At 43.7% G+C, this 15,841-nt stretch overlaps 6 protein-coding genes across 6 annotated transcripts; 4 read left to right on the top strand and 2 right to left on the bottom strand.

Moving 5' to 3' along the window:
• The first annotated feature begins 384 nt into the window (after positions 1 to 384).
• F4817DRAFT_116324 (amidase) lies at positions 385 to 2,361 on the top strand. The gene is made up of 2 exons (XM_049297551.1): positions 385 to 1,837; positions 1,890 to 2,361. The coding sequence occupies exons 1-2, from the start codon at positions 668 to 670 to the stop codon at positions 2,148 to 2,150; spliced, it is 1,431 nt and encodes a 476-aa protein (XP_049158832.1). The 5' UTR covers positions 385 to 667; the 3' UTR covers positions 2,151 to 2,361.
• Positions 2,292 to 3,861, top strand: F4817DRAFT_116348 (S-adenosyl-L-methionine-dependent methyltransferase). The gene is made up of 4 exons (XM_049297553.1): positions 2,292 to 2,605; positions 2,681 to 2,783; positions 2,870 to 3,010; positions 3,067 to 3,861. Exons 1-4 carry the CDS (start codon positions 2,573 to 2,575, stop codon positions 3,633 to 3,635), a joined length of 846 nt encoding a protein of 281 aa, XP_049158831.1. The 5' UTR covers positions 2,292 to 2,572; the 3' UTR covers positions 3,636 to 3,861.
• A 1-nt stretch (position 3,862) lies between these two features.
• F4817DRAFT_116343 (uncharacterized protein) lies at positions 3,863 to 4,673 on the top strand. Its single transcript, XM_049297552.1, has one exon. The coding sequence runs from the start codon at positions 4,088 to 4,090 to the stop codon at positions 4,577 to 4,579; it is 492 nt and encodes a 163-aa protein (XP_049158830.1). The 5' UTR covers positions 3,863 to 4,087; the 3' UTR covers positions 4,580 to 4,673.
• F4817DRAFT_116283 (glycoside hydrolase family 31 protein) lies at positions 4,670 to 8,340 on the bottom strand. Its single transcript, XM_049297550.1, has 6 exons — positions 7,311 to 8,340; positions 6,810 to 7,259; positions 6,475 to 6,738; positions 5,873 to 6,425; positions 5,071 to 5,815; positions 4,670 to 5,013 (listed from the first exon to the last, which is right to left on the bottom strand). The coding sequence occupies exons 1-6, from the start codon at positions 8,209 to 8,211 to the stop codon at positions 4,768 to 4,770; spliced, it is 3,159 nt and encodes a 1,052-aa protein (XP_049158829.1). The 5' UTR covers positions 8,212 to 8,340; the 3' UTR covers positions 4,670 to 4,767.
• A 456-nt stretch (positions 8,341 to 8,796) lies between these two features.
• On the top strand, positions 8,797 to 10,285 carry F4817DRAFT_338454 (uncharacterized protein). Its single transcript, XM_049303419.1, has one exon. It carries the CDS (start codon positions 9,055 to 9,057, stop codon positions 9,829 to 9,831), a length of 777 nt encoding a protein of 258 aa, XP_049158828.1. The 5' UTR covers positions 8,797 to 9,054; the 3' UTR covers positions 9,832 to 10,285.
• Positions 10,275 to 12,738, bottom strand: F4817DRAFT_338453 (DUF1776-domain-containing protein). The gene is made up of 3 exons (XM_049303418.1): positions 12,163 to 12,738; positions 11,552 to 12,064; positions 10,275 to 11,486 (listed from the first exon to the last, which is right to left on the bottom strand). The coding sequence occupies exons 1-3, from the start codon at positions 12,193 to 12,195 to the stop codon at positions 10,530 to 10,532; spliced, it is 1,503 nt and encodes a 500-aa protein (XP_049158827.1). The 5' UTR covers positions 12,196 to 12,738; the 3' UTR covers positions 10,275 to 10,529.
• Between the last annotated feature and the right edge of the window lie 3,103 nt (positions 12,739 to 15,841).

Here is a 15,841-nt window from a genome sequence, read left to right as displayed (position 1 = left end):
CGGCCGGTGAAGAAGGTGAGCTACATACTAAGAAGGTACCTATGCGAAGAAATGCGGGGGATACCGAGCTCTATCCGGTTCGTGTAAGAGGGCGCGAATGAGCTGACCTTATCTTTCACTCCTTCTCCGGCATTCCAGTTGCCACGTACATAAGGAAGGCGTGAGGTACATTAATAATAACTCAAATTCCCATCCTAGAGCTTTCTTCAGCTTCCATACTACCTAAGTGATATATTGTCTTTTTGACGTCACATCCAAGTCGTCGTTAAAAAAACAGGTGTCTACCTCTCAGGTTCAACTAACAAGATGGTCTTCTTCCTCGACTACATCCAACATAAGAAAGACTGGTAAGCATTTCATTCCCACCATTCCTAATTTTCTACCAATGATCCGTCATTAAATAACCGACTTCGGAAACTCAAAATAAGAAGTCTATTTCTCACAGTAAAATAGCAAGTTTAAGCAGAATGAGCGTGCAGAGAGGCTTCGGGCCTTGACCAACTATCGTGGCCCCTTTCTTCCTCTAGATCGGGATATCATCAACAAGCCCATCGAGGAATTGGTCGAAGATGTACATAAGGGTGAGCTTAAGCCCATTGACCTACTTAATACGTACGGCAAGGTTGCGCTCAAGGCACATGAGAAGACGAATTGCGTAACTGAGGTTATGATCTCTGATGCTGAACGTTGGATTGCGGACGGCTCCATCAACACCAAAGGTCCACTTGCTGGTATTCCGATCAGTTTAAAAGATACAATTAATGTTGGCGGGTTTGATTCGACTGTCGGCTACAGCAGCTTCGTTGGTAACAAACAGCCGCAAGATGGCGCCACTGTTAGACTACTCAAAGACGCTGGTGCTGTTCCTTACGTCAAAACCAACCTACCAATTACATTGCTCAGTTTTGAATCTACGAATGATGTTTGGGGACGATGTACCAATCCGCATAACAGCAAATACTCTCCTGGAGGATCGACCGGTGGCGAAGCAGCCCTATTAGCGTTGGGTGGACGAATTGGAATCGGAAGCGATGTCGCTGGCAGTGTTCGAGCCCCGGCCCATTTCTCCGGTATCTACAGTCTGAAATGCTCAACTGGACGATGGCCGAAAGCAGGCTTTGCGACAAGTATGCCTGGCCAAGAAGGCGTGCCAAGTGTATACAGCCCTATGACCAGAACCTTGAATGACCTGACGTATTTCACCCGTGCTGTAATTGGTATGCAACCGTGGAAGTACGACCACTCTGTTCATCCTATACCGTGGAGATCCGACGTGGAAGAAGAGTATGCGACAAAAAGCAAATTCCGCGTGGGCGTAATGAGGACCGATGGTGTGGTTGATCCTAGTCCTGCATGCGTGCGAGCACTAGAAAAGGTAGAAGCTGCCTTGAAGGAAGCCGGCCACGAGATTGTCGAGGTCGACGTACCGTCGCCATACGAAGCACTTAAAATTGGTGCTCTCCTATTGAACGCCGACGGCTGCAAGGTGTTCAAGTCCTTTTTCCGCTCCGGTGAATGGAACGACCCGGGAGCTCACCAGATGGATTGGTTTATACGGCTTCCGCGCCCGTTCAAATATCTCTATTACCTATGGGTTAAGTACGTCCGGAGAGATGATATCTGGGCTGGCCTTGTCAAAGATTGGCACGAGAAGAGCGCGTACGAACAGTGGCAATTGGTTGCTCAGCGCGAGGCTTATAGGGGCAAATTTTTTGAATGGTGGAATAATGCGTATATCGACTTCTTGATCACACCTCCTAACGCGACACCAGCCGTACCTCACGACGGTATGAAGGAAGCTGTGAGCAGTTGCGGCTACACGTTCCTGTTCAATATTGTAAGTGAACTCCTGGATCCACGTTTACTTTGGCCATGCTAAACAACCATAGGTCGATTATACTTGCGGCATCATTCCAGTGACACATGTCGATAAGGCCCTCGACAAGCTACCGCCGACCTTCAACATCAAGAAACTGAATGGTGTTGCTCAAGGTGCATACAAACTTTATGACGCCGAGGCGATGCACGGACTACCAGTAGGTGTCCAGGTTGTTGGACGAAGGTTAGAAGAGGAGAAGGTACTTGCCATTATGAAGAGAGTCGAAGATGCACTCGGCGACGACAAGTACCAGCTGCTCGATATAGATTGATTTTTTCCAACCGGGACATTGTTGTAGGTCCGATGATTTTACAAGATACCCTGCTTGCAGCGGTTCCACGGCAGCTTTATTATTAGACAAGTCACTCAAGCAAGACAGGTAGAATTTAACGAATTGCTACTTGCTTTTCCAAAGCTTTGGTGGAATCATGTGCACATCACCCCTGGACACGTTGGAGATGGTGCATTGCTATGAGGTAGGGAGGACTCCGATCTCGGGCGACCTTACGGCCGGTTGGTACGGGTCGAGTCCCTCATATAAAGTCTCCCTAGACTCGGAATAGACTCGGACTAAACATACTATGAAGTCAATTGAAGAATATTAACTCATAAACGTTATATCTTATAATAGAATAATAAAAAGTTACTCACGCAGCGACCGGCTCCTATCCTGAGAACCTCCTCACCCTCATAATGGCGGAGAAGAAAGACCATTGGTCCACCGAGGTAGGTCAAACGAGATCTGCTAGTTAGGTATAAGATATTCTTATATATACATTCTAACAAGACTACACAATCCAGGCGTATCAACACTCAGCCTCCTTCGTGCCGAAGCTCGCCACAAAGATTTTACAGTGGCTCGATCCACAGAAGGACGATGTGATCCTAGATATCGGCTGTGGTGGTAAGGTTTCCTTTTATAAACATACTTACACTACTACTTTATCTTGAGACTAGTTGGCTATTATGCTTACCGCATCTATAATTCAGACGGCGTGCTAAACATCCAGCTGCAAGACATCCTGGCCCAGGGTAACGGCAGCATTCACGGCACGGACTCATCGCCGGCTATGATCGAGGCAGCGACACAAGCAGCTAGCAAGGCCGGTGCTTCAAAGTGTACATTCGAAGGTAAGCAAGCCCATCCTTGCCTTAGTAGCAAACTTATACGACTAACACAAACCTAGTCGTCGACGCCCTCCAACTAGCGCAGGCGCAACACTTACAGCGCGGGCACTTCACCAAGATCTTCTCCAACGCAGCACTCCACTGGGTGTTCGGGTCCTCTAGAGGCGACGTAGAGCGCCAAGCCTCCGTATTCCGCGCAGCACGAGACGCCCTAGCTCCCGGCGGCATCTTCGCGTTCGAGATGGGCGGCCTCGGTAACGTAGCCGAGATCCGGGCCGCGCTCCTAGGAGCGGTAACGCGACGCGTCGGGTTGTCTACGGCAATCGAGCATGACCCGTGGTTCTTCCCCGACGAGGCGTGGGCCACGGATATGCTGGAGAATAAAGTCGGGGGGTGGAAGGTCGAGAGGGCGGAGCGCGAGTATCGTCCTACGCGGGCTGATGCGGGTGGTGTGGAGGGGTGGGTGAGGTTATTTGGGGCGCAGTTTTTTGAGGCGCTGAAGGAGGGGGAGGAGAGGGAGGAGTGTATTAAGGAGGTGGTGGATGTTTTGGAGTTTGTGTGTAAGAATCCGAGCGGTGGGTTTCATCTGGGGTATGTGAGGTTGAGGGTGTTGGCGAGGAAGCTGTGAATGTGGTTTCTTTTATGTCTTGTGGATATTTGCGGCAAGGGAATTGCATGCTGCCTGATAATATCCACCGTAGACATGCACATGCGAAGAAGTAGATCGGTAGGAGGTGAATATAGCTTCACTTTATTGAAAGTGTTAGGTAGCTAAGAAGGAATATGCTAAAAAAGGTATTGGCTTATCGGCTTATATAAATGACCGCTTCATTCTCATACGACAAGTAAGAAAAGGTCAAAGCGATAACAGCTTAGATTTAATTATTTAACTTCTTATATGAGATGCGTGACGTCATCATCTGATCTCCCCCAACTCATGACCTAAATACCTAACCTTATATCCTCCTCAGAATCGTACACTACAAAACACCATGTAAAACCTTCACCAAATGGTATTTACCATATTCCTAACTACATTAAATCTTCCTACAGCTGAACATATCCTCACAACTTCAAATCATGTCTAATCTATCTAATACAATGCTAACCCCAACACCCAATTCCATCCGCGCCCTCCAAGCCATCAGCATAGCACTCCTCACCACTACCGCCGGAGCTAGCGCAAGCCTCTCCATCTTCCTAGTCCCGCGGCTCATGGAGTCCCCCACACCCCTCATGGTAGGACAATTCCTGCGCACTATGTCCTCCGCCCGGCGACGATTGACGATCCCGCTAATACTTCCGGGCATCCTGCACGCGTACCTAGCATACCTAGTACCTGGAAAGGCGCGCGTGTACGCTATTGCGGCTACTCTGACACTCAGCACGTTGCCGTGGACGCATTTCGCGATTACCCCGCTGAACCGTGAGATGGAGGAGAGGATTATGATTCTGGATGCGGAGTCCGAGACCGCGCACCAGTTGGTGGATTCGTGGGCTACGCGGAATCTGTATAGACCTGTTGTGAATCTTGCGGCTGGTATCCTTGGGTTGTATGCTGCCATGTGGTAAGGGGGGTGATAGCATGACTTTGGCTTTGGCACCAAACTCCTAGAAAATTAGGAATAACGGCGTTAAATTTGACGGTTTTATTGACTCGAGGCGACGCTGGCTTATTTGAGCACAAGGACTATCGCGGATCTCAGTAAGATGTTGTTAAGATAATACTACAACTAAATAGCAGGCCACTATAATTATATTCACGACCAACTCAAAGTCCATTCACCCGACCAAGCACCACCCGCCGTCAACGTGTCAAGATCTGTAATCGTTAGGACTTTACTCGAGTCCTGTAAGCTCCACGCGCCAGTAGGAACCTCTTTCCCGTTCAACTCTACTTTGGATACGGGATCTTGAGCTCCTAGGATCGTCACATTGCCCAGCACATTCTTGTCTTCGAAATTTCCGCGAGGCGTGGCCTTCAAAGACGAATTTTCGACGGTGAACTGACAGAGATTAGCAATTTTACCCACTTGTGAATAATAGAAAATAAAAAATCTTACATCAACCCATGTAGTACTATTAGGCACAAGGCTCTCTCCATCGTCGAGGTATAGTCCTCCACTAGCATGTCCGTCACCATCTAATGCGACAAGGAGACTCCAGGGACTGGCTCTAACGGCTGCGGTGGTTAGACCTGGCTCTTGCAGAGGTATAACTTTCCCGCCTCGCACGTAAACCGGGATATGACCTAGTGGCGCATCAATAGTGACGTTTTGCCCGGACGCAACTCCTGTGATCGACGTCTTGTTGTACCAATCATACCAGACGGTACCAGAACCTACGCCAGGGAAAACACCGTCGACGGTCGTAGCACCCTGAACTAAGCAAGGAGTAACTAAGACCGCATCACCGAGAAGGAACTGCCTATCGGCATTAGCTAGCCATGGCTCATCCGGAAATTCCCAGGCCAGAGCACGGAGGGCCGTTGAACCAGTAGAATGGCTGAGATAGAAAGTCGTGTAGATATATGGCAGCAGCGCGTATCGGATCTTCATGGCCGCCCTAGAAGCTTCTGCTACAGACGGCCAAAGGTACGGCTCCTGGCTAGCAGCCCCTTGCGTATTGTGATTTCGGTAGAACGGGAAGAAAGCAGACAATTGCATCCAGCGTGAACACAACTCTTCATCAACATCGTCGGCGAAACCACAAGTGTCGACGCCGAACATGGGGATACCGAAAAGGGAGAAAGACAGGCCCTGTGGGATGGAGAAAAATAAGAACGCCCAGAGAGAATAGTTATCGCCCCTATTTTTGCGGTGAGCTATGCTTTAAGAGTTGGCAGATCAAATGGAACTATCTTACCCCCAATGACCAGCCCATTTTCCAGAGCCTGCAAATTGAGATCGTCCGATAATGAACGGTCGCTTCTCAGGGAAGACATTCAAAAGGGCATGATAGGTAGCGTTCAGAATTTGATGTCCGTATACGTTATGGACGTCGTACTCTATGATCCCACCGTGGTGTGTCGCATTGGGGCTGACGGCATGGACGGCAAGATCGCCGTTGAAATTGTTGACAGCGTACGGGGGCCAGTTGACGTTCCGAACGCCCGGAGTCGGGGTAGTACGAAGATATGAGGTCGGAGTAGGATCTTCCCGGGCTTCAATAGCTACTTTCCTAACATTGGTTGGATCGACAATCTCAGGGAACTGCCGGATCTCATTTCTGGACTCCCTTGGAAGATCCATGTTCCGTTCATCACTGCCGCAGCTGCCCACGCAGAATGACGAGACTTCTGACATATCGATCCAGATACCGTCGAACTTGATCTTACTGTAATACTCGGCAACCTCGGATATCCACCACCTGTTGGCTCCAGTGCCATTAAATAGAGCACCAATCCAGTCAGGGAAAACTAGATCCATCAGCATAGCTACGGGGGGATAGTATTTAAAGACACATACCAGTGAAACCGGGCCAAACTTCTCCGACGTAGATAGATCCGTCAGGGTTGAGTAGAAAGGCATCTTGCTCAACACCTCGATTAAAAGGGGTATATGCATCGCTGGAATTAGTGGGATCCGGCACATATATGGCCGAATCGATGATAGGCACGTAATGTTGATCATTTTGATGTAGGCGCGACAGGAATTCGGCCCCTTCATCATAGCTAAAGCGATCTGGGTCGTTTTCAAAATCTCTGTACGCTTTCATGTAGTCGATGTCGGCTACGAGGTGTTAATGATAAACTATTCATAACTACTGAGGATTCCAGTTAAAGAACGGTATAATGACTTACACCAGATTGTCTCGAGAGGAATTTCGGATTTAGCAAAGTTTTCAATAACGTTTTGGAGGTCAGTCCAGTTGTTGTAACCCCATCTGCATTGGTGGTAACCAAAGGTCCAGTACTGCTGCATCGCAGGTAATCCGATCGCACTCTTTTGGTATGACTTGGTAATTTTATCCTGAGTAGGACCTTCGTAGAAGTAGAGATCGATACTGCCGCCGAGCGCTCTCCACGTAATGTTGGTTTCTCGTAGCAAGACTTCCTGGATATGGGCGCTGCGTTGAAAAACACCGTGGGTATATGACTTATACTGAGTCGACTTATCTGTAGCATCCGGAGCGTATGTTAGAGCCCCAGTACCTTTGTCTACCTCAAAATAACGAGTATCAAGGTAAATAGGATGGTTTCCATAGATATTGGCATCGATATTATCGCCTACGTCAGCTGCGAAGAAGGTCCCTAATATTGGTTAGCACATGCTAGAATCTAAGAAAAATAGGGATACTATACGAGTAAAGTTGTTTCCAAGTCTGAATCCATGGATCACCTCACCAAGGCCGTACAAGTTGTAATTCTCAGGCAAAGACGAGCCAAATTCGATGAACTGATTTTCATAAACTAATTGGGAGCCTTCCGTGGTAAACAAGACATCGCTAGTGCTTCTTCTAGTGACTTTAAATGAAAATGTAGGCTCGTTGCTCCAAGTGAAGTCTAGATCACTATCCGAGGAGTCAAAATTTTCTTCGATCTGAGGCTTTGGGATCAATTCTTCAGGGAGGATAAACCAAGTATAATTCTCAGTGCCGATGTAGCGGGGCAGTATCTCGACGTGCAGTCGATCCACCGCTTGATACTCGACGGTTAGGCTCAGAGCTTCGATGTCGGTGCCGTAAACATTACAAGCTTCTCCAGCCAAAGTGAGATCTGCCGTAAAGCCATTACTCGTGTTCTTCACATTAGAAGCTACATAGCCTGGACAAACAGTTTGGGGGTTGATGGCTTGGGGATCAACGATATTAGGGATGATAGGTTGACCAACGTCTGGATTAGGATCGGGGTCATCTTCGGAGCTCAGAGCATATTTGTTGATGGTCGATGTCGGCTGCCCTGGAACGAGGCTCGACAGTGACAGTAGAGTCGCCAACAGCAGCATGATATATCGAATCATTGCTCCCCTATTTAATCTTCCAGAACACCAACTCCATGTGATTGCAAATGATGAAACAAGACTTGAAAACAGGAGCAGACGAGAAGCGATGTTTAATTGATCATACCAGGAATCAAGCCGGACTATAAATGACATGAGAAATGGGTCAAGACTGAGAGAGTCGGCGGATTGTTCGGCGATAGTATACGTGGTACCACTCCGACTGGGCGGAAGCCACCGACTTATAGAACTGAGTATCGTCATGTTGAGTCTGTTAGTATGACTAACTACCCCCACCTACGTAGGTAGATCCTATAAGGTAGGGAAGTAGCTCTAGAATCCTTCCAGAGCTTGCACTCAGGTAGTTGAATAATAAAACCGGATAATGATTTGATGTAAACCTAGGTACCTAAGGTTAGATAGCTATGATGTATCTCCAAACGAATAGTTTCTACGCAGGCTGTTACGAAGTCATGGCTTGGTTGGGTACCTGTATCAAAAATGCCATCCCTTCACAAGGATGACATGAATTGCTGTTGTTGCATCACTAGAATAATTGCAAAGACAAATGTAGTCGGTGAACAAGATGTAGAATAACTCCAAAAAACAGTTATGATCTCAAAATCCCCGCATTCTTATGCAATGTCGATCCATCCGGGGACGCATCTAAGCTTTAAAAAAGCTCTTTTTGTCTTGCTCAGCAGACCGGCAGTCTGCGGAATGCCAGAATACCACCGATAAATACGACCGATATTGCTTTTTGAAGTCCGCGGGCGGACAAAGTGTATATAGTTGCATACCCCGCAGTTTATCTATACTTATGTGTTTATAGCATATAGTCTAGTATTACAAATGCCTTAACTTCGCCCCACATAAGCTTTTACTGTTAGCTTATTGTATTTCGTATTTCGTATTTCGCATTTCGCAATTCCCGACATTCCATCCTTGTACTAAAACATCATCACCTCTAAATAATTCAATTCAATCACATCTTATTATTGCCGGTCCGACGTCACCCAAGAATAGGTATACTATTGCAAACAGTATCAATCCATGAGAGAAAGCGATCAAGTATAGCCAAATACAATCGCATATCAACCCCCCACCATGGCTTCGACAACGGCACCTCTGCCGCCTTCCGAACTCGCGAAGCAGATCCTCGAGCATAAGGCGCCCAGCTACACCTTCAGCTTCTCACCATTCCTACGTTCTAACTACGGCCACGGATTCCCGCCAAACAGACCCGTATGCAAAGCATTTGTAGCAGGGCACTGTCCATTAGGTACATCATGTCCCGACCGGCACGTCGCGCCCAACGCGGCCAGCAGCACCAACGCCAGCTACAACTCCCTGGTATGCAAGCATTGGCTGCGAGCTCTGTGCAAGAAGGGCGAGAGTTGCGAGTTCCTTCACGAGTATAACCTGCGTAAGATGCCCGAGTGTAACTTCTTTGTGCGCAACGGGTACTGTTCCAATGGCGACGAGTGCCTTTACCTACACATCGACCCCCAATCCAAATTACCTCCCTGCCCACACTACGACCGGGGCTTCTGTCCCCTGGGCCCCAACTGTTCCAAGAAGCATGTCCGCCGCAAATTATGTCCCTACTACTTAGCCGGCTTCTGTCCCGACGGAAAGACCTGTAAGGAGGGTGCTCACCCGAGGTGGGATAAGAATCTCGAGAAACCTATCGCTAAGGCCGACGTCATACCTGAGGAGCCTATCAGAAGAGACGACGGTTTTATGGATGAGGATCAAAGAGATTTCGGAAGACAAGATAGGGATAATAGGGGGGGCCGGGGCGATAGATTTGGTGGCGGGCGTGGCGGTCGGTGGAGAGGAAGAGGCGATAGGAAGTTCGGGCGTGGAAGAGGTCATCACTAGAGATGATGCGTCTTGGCATACATATATACGGGCAAGCAGATGGAACGGTTGCTATACCGTAACACGTCTCGATATACCGCCTAGGCTCGAACAGGTGGGGGTTTATTGCCACCAATTTCCGCCCATACGCAAACATTTTGCTCGCCTTGGTTGACTCGTTTTTACAACAAGGCTCGTAACCTTCGAGGCATTCGATGCAATCGAGCTAGTTACCATAGGCGGATACTCACAAACCCAATGCTTCCGAGCATGGAATAGTCCCAAATTGGAATTTTTAGGACTTATCGTCTACGATGATAGCAGTAGTGGCTAGCCACTATAAAGAAGACCAAGGGGAAAGACGATGAGAGAGGACTGGACATAGGATACCCCAAGATATACTATTAATAGGTATAGCAATCAAGCAGTCGTTACCAACGACGTCAATCAAACAAGACTGCCAGTTTGTTATAAACCATCTATGCATTCGTGTGAACTAAACGAGCTATATAAGCCAATATCCACGTAAAAGAGAAGCGAGATATATCCAAGCATTGAAGAGGGCCATGCCATCCAGTCTCATCACCTGCCGAATGTACAGCCTTCGTAAATCCCGTTGCCCTATTCATCAGTCATCACGACGCGACGCCAGCCAAAAAGCAAACCGCCTGGCCCCTCCCTTAACCTAACCTTAAACCCTCGTCGATTTCTCAATATTGCTATGATTTCCAGACGTTATGCCCATCATGTTCCTTCGCAACGGCAATAAACTCACTGCCCTCACCAATCTCGCTCCCAGCGCTCTTCTCGCTACTACTGCTGCCACTAGCACTATCCGGGCGCAGGCCTCCCTCCCAGGCGCTGAGCTCATCCACCTTGCGGATTCCCATCATCCAAGCCACTAGACTACGCGGGGCCCAGCGGCCGACGAACCCGTAGAGACCGGCGCCGAGGCCTACGCGCACCACGTCGCTCTGGTTCGAACCGTCGATTACGTCGAACACAGCGTTATGCAGTTCCCGCAGGGAGCTACCGCGTAGTCCGCGGATGCGACCAGCTGAGATGGCGGACGACGACTGCGACATAAAGTTACGACCATATGCGTTGCGTGCGGACTCTGGCCACTGAAGCGTCTCGACTGGCGCCGGCGGTAACAGCGGGTGCAGACCTGTCGTCGGGGGAGCTGTTGCGTTTACTCCAGCGGGGCCTGCACGGACCGGCGTGAACCCCGCGAAGTCGAAGGTGCCGAGTTGCATGTGCGTTACGGGGATGGCGAGGGGGCTCAGTTCTGCTGTTAGAACCTCCGTAAAGGCGGAGAGGGCGGAGCACACGGTTGCTTCGGGGGCGTGGAACGGCGGGTTGATCGAGGAGATGATTGATGGTGTGAAGACGAGGACTCGGGGTGCTGCGGTGGTCTCTCCTTGGGGCGTTATTCGAGATGTAAGGAGAGGTAGGAATGACTGGATCGTGAGGATGGGGTGGAGGAGATGGGTATTGAAGAGGTCGGCAAAGCTCGAGGGAGGAATCGTAGCGATGGGGGAGGTTTGGTAGTTGAGCGAGGGGATCAGGATAACCGCCTTCAACACTAGATAGGTCGGCTTCGCTCGCGGGACCGCGGCATGCGGGGTTTGGAGATAGGCGGCGAATCGTTCAATAGCTCGGCCGGCTTTCGGTGGCTATATCAACATGTTAGACACGAGATACATCGAGATGCTATTTTTTTTCAACTTGGAATACTTACGTCGGTTATATCGATACCTAAGGATCTAATGTCAGGTCGTGAGAGGCTCTGCACGGTGACTTCGTCTTCGATAGTATTGCAAACAATATATACGATAAAGCCCCTCCTCTCCAAATCCAAGGATAGAGCCTTGGTCAGTGGTAACGTTGGTGATCCGGCGATGACGACGACCTCGAGTCTGCCACCATTTCGAGCACGCCTCGCCCGACGAGGTTTACGGAGCTGTTTGGTATATCGTATTGTCCTGTATGTTATATATCCAGCAGTGACGACCACCACGCCGCAAAGTATCTTATGACGAGAAATCCAATTTTGTATACTCTCGTATGTAGTCACCGGCACGATCTCGACGGGCGGTGGTCGAGCAGTAGCTTTTGGTCGCACGTACTCGGGTACCCATTCCGCCGACGATAGGGTATCCCTGATCTCATCCGCAACTTTGTCGACTGTTTTGTCAACATAGTCGGCAACCTCTCCGGAGTATCGCCGGATGTGGTTGGGGATGGACGAGAGCTATCACATGTCTCCTCCGTTAGCCTTTTTCCTCTATTCATTTAGATGCGCAACAAAGTGCCAAGCGAGCCGAGGATATTGAACTATAGGGCACTAACCAAGTCCAAAAACTGCTGGTCGTCGGCAGACATGACCGGATATGAGTTGCTTATATTTCCAGAGTTGAGTGGTGGATTAAGGATTGGGTATCGATGAAGTTCGGCAAAGACGGAATATCGGTGTTCACCAGCGATGTTGATTTTTTGAAAGATAGCCCGCCTCGTATGGACCTATCGATTACCTTATCAAGCCTATTAACTTTAGCACGTCTCCGTGCTTACCAAATGGCAAATGCGGGATGATGCAATCCCCGCATGCACTTAAAATGAACCTAGACTCGGAGAGTACCGAGGTACTTAGATACCGGGTTAGGTACTTAAATACATCCCCCCTTTTTAACGGCCAGATACGGATGACCTTTTCAAAAGTTTTGTTTATAGGCAAATCCTTGTCACCTGTTAAAAACAGCTGTTAATACTTATTTACAATTGTAAAGACTGATAAATTTATTATTAAAATTATATGACTTTTGTTGGTATGACAAGGTATGGGTGGTGGTGTACATTAAATAAGGAAATAAAACACAATATAAAACGAGGTTATCACGATGACTGTTATTGACCTGATGATGAATTGTGTGTGTGGGTGTTATCTCAGTAGACTCAGACCACATTTCGTAAGGGCGCGGGCTGCGCCCGCACGGCGCCACAGGCGCCTCGAAAACGCATGGCCCGTGTGTTTGTATCTGTGGGTCACGGGCATACTATTTTACGAAACGTGGTCTGAGGCTGGCCTGGGCCCGAGCGCCTGTTGCGGTGGAGATTTTGGTAATAAAATTTAAATATTATATTTACGATGATTTAATACAATATAACAACGTATAAAATAGCTTCAATTTAAATGACTCAGGGCTAGTAATATATTGTATCTATCTGCTTAAACTTTTTGCATATTTATACAACGTTGCGTTTTTATATCGTGGCCTTAAACGTCAAATTTCTTTTGCAGTGGGTGATACCAGTCACCACTAGTTACCACCACAATCAACACCACAGCCAACACCACGTATAAATATAAGATGCCATCTATTTTAACCTTAGTTTAATAACCTAAGCCCTCCCGCCTTTTAATACTAGGCTTTAACGTCTGTTGCGGCTACCGTTGCGACCGGTGTTGCTGCCGTTGTTGCAATTGATACGTTGCACCGAGATTCACACCCGCAACAATACCCACAACCACGGCCACAACCACGTATAAAATAGTCTATTTTATACTCGGAAGCAACAATACTATTGCCTAATCCTTCTCGCCTTTTTTATACCCGTATAGCTTTGTTGCGCGTTGCGTATTGCGGCTACCGTTGCGACCGGTGTTGCGGCTATTATTGCAATTGGTGTTACAACCGGTTGCGACCGTTGTAGCCACTTTCAACACCCCGAAAGACTTAAAATACGTGGATTTAATCGATAGATCTAATAATAAAGTTAATACAATTATATAACTAATAATTACTTACTATAATAACGCGTTGGCGTTATTGTTTTTAATGATCTTATTAATTAAATAATGTTGATATTGTTCCCCGCAAGACGATTTTTTGGGAGGGACGTGTCCAGGATGACCTCAGACCAGAGTTTCGATTTTTTTTTGGGGGGGTTGTACGGGTTGTGATTGGTTGGGGAGTGGTGTGGCTGTGGGGGGTACATCCCCCCGAACTAAAAATCGAAATTCTGGTCTGAGGTCACCTGAGATAATGTGGGTGTTATTTGTAAAGATTGGGGTTTTGTGTGTGGATAAGTCACGTGTTACCACGTGACTATCCTTACGTAATAGCATCTTAAAATAATGACTAATTAACATTTTAACAACTTTATTATTAAAACGTTAAAATGACATTATGTATTTAAAATATTATAATTAATTTAATAAAATTAATTAAATATTTAAATTATTTTTAATATTAATTTAATTAACTTTTTTATTTGGTAATTATAAATTTAATTTAATAACGGTTTTTTTAATATATTATTTTTTTAAATTTTTACTTTTTTTATATTTATTATTTCCTTTTAATTTAATGATTTTTTTTATATAAATAAAGATTTTTTTAATTTATTATTAAATTAAATTTTAAAGTAATTATTTTTAATATTTTTTTTAAACTTTTATAGTTTTAACGCAATTTTTTAAGGTTTTTTTTTTCGTAATAAATTTTTTTATGTAAAATTAACACCATTTAATTACATTTAAATTTAACAAATTAACATATTATAATATACATATAATTTAATGTAAATTATAAGTTTTTAATTATATTTAATGCGTATATGTTAAAACGTTATTTTTTTAAATTATCGTATTAAATTTTGTTTTTATATATTTTTTTATAAATGGGATTATTTTTAAAAAAATAATTTTTTTGCGATAATAATACCAGTTAACTTTTCTTTTACTTTTTTGAATTAATTTACTTATTTTTTTAGTAAATTTTTATTTAAATTTACGATTAAACTTTATATGTAACTTTAATTAATTTATAATTATATTAAACTTTTATTCCGTATAATAATAAAGTTTAAATTTTTTATTTAAAGTTTTAATTTTAATTTTAACCTTTTTTTTTTCGGCCGTTAATTTAAAAGATTAATAATGGTAAAAGCTTTTTTTATCGTATAAAAAATAATTTTAAAATATAAATTTAAAATAACTTTTTTAACGTTTATAAATATAAAATTTAATGACGGTTTTAAAAAGTAATCGTTATATTTTATAACTTTTTTAATAATAAAGTAAAATAATAAACGTTTTATTAAATTATATAACGTTTTTTTAGTTTTTTAAAGTTTAATTTTCATAGATTTTACATTAAGTTAATTTTTTTTATTTTATTTTTTTTTAAAAACTTGGTTTTTTCGTTAATTTTATTTTATTATAACCAGTTTTTTTAAAACTTTTTAAATTATAATATTTGATATTTTAACGTTTTTTTATTAAAACTTAACCGTTAATTACTTATAATTTTTCTTTTAATTATAATAATTTTTAATTATTTTATCGATAATTTAATTTATAATAACTTTATTTTAAATAATAAAACGGTTATTACATAAAACATTTTATAAATATTTAACTTTAAAAACAAAAAAACGTAAATTAAAGTTAAAATTACGTTTAATAATATAATTATAAATTTTATTACACGTATAAAAATTAAAACTTATTAATTTTTTAACCTTTTTATTGTTTTTATTAACATATAAAAATTTAAAAATAATAATAACGGTTTTAATAATAATATTTATATAAATTATTATAAAAATAAATAAAAAAATAACATTAAATATTATAAAATATAAATAAAATAAAACTACTTTTTATATAAATTTAAAACTATTTAAAATAACTTTAATTATTTTTAAATATATTATAATAATTTTTAATTTTAAAATTATTTATTAATATATTTTAAAAGTTTAAAACTTATATGTTAAATAACGTGTAACATCATGTAATTTATTATATAATAAGTTTATTTAATGTTAACAAGTGGAAATTATCGTTAAATTGCTAAGTGGCGTGTTAAATGGTTATAATTACGTGGTAAACAATAAAAATCTTTTTATAAACAAAACTTTTAAAAAAGTCATCCGTACATGTTTAATGCGATATATTAACTCTTTTATATTTTATTAATACTGTTACAATTTTCCCAACTAATTAAATTTTTAAAATTGCCCC

This window comes from Daldinia loculata (assembly GCF_022478755.1).
Source record: "Daldinia loculata strain CBS 113971 unplaced genomic scaffold F4817scaffold_26, whole genome shotgun sequence".
NCBI lineage: Eukaryota > Fungi > Ascomycota > Sordariomycetes > Xylariales > Hypoxylaceae > Daldinia > Daldinia loculata.
Note: the sequence above shows the minus strand (reverse complement) of the source record. Positions and strands in the feature narration are given on the sequence as shown.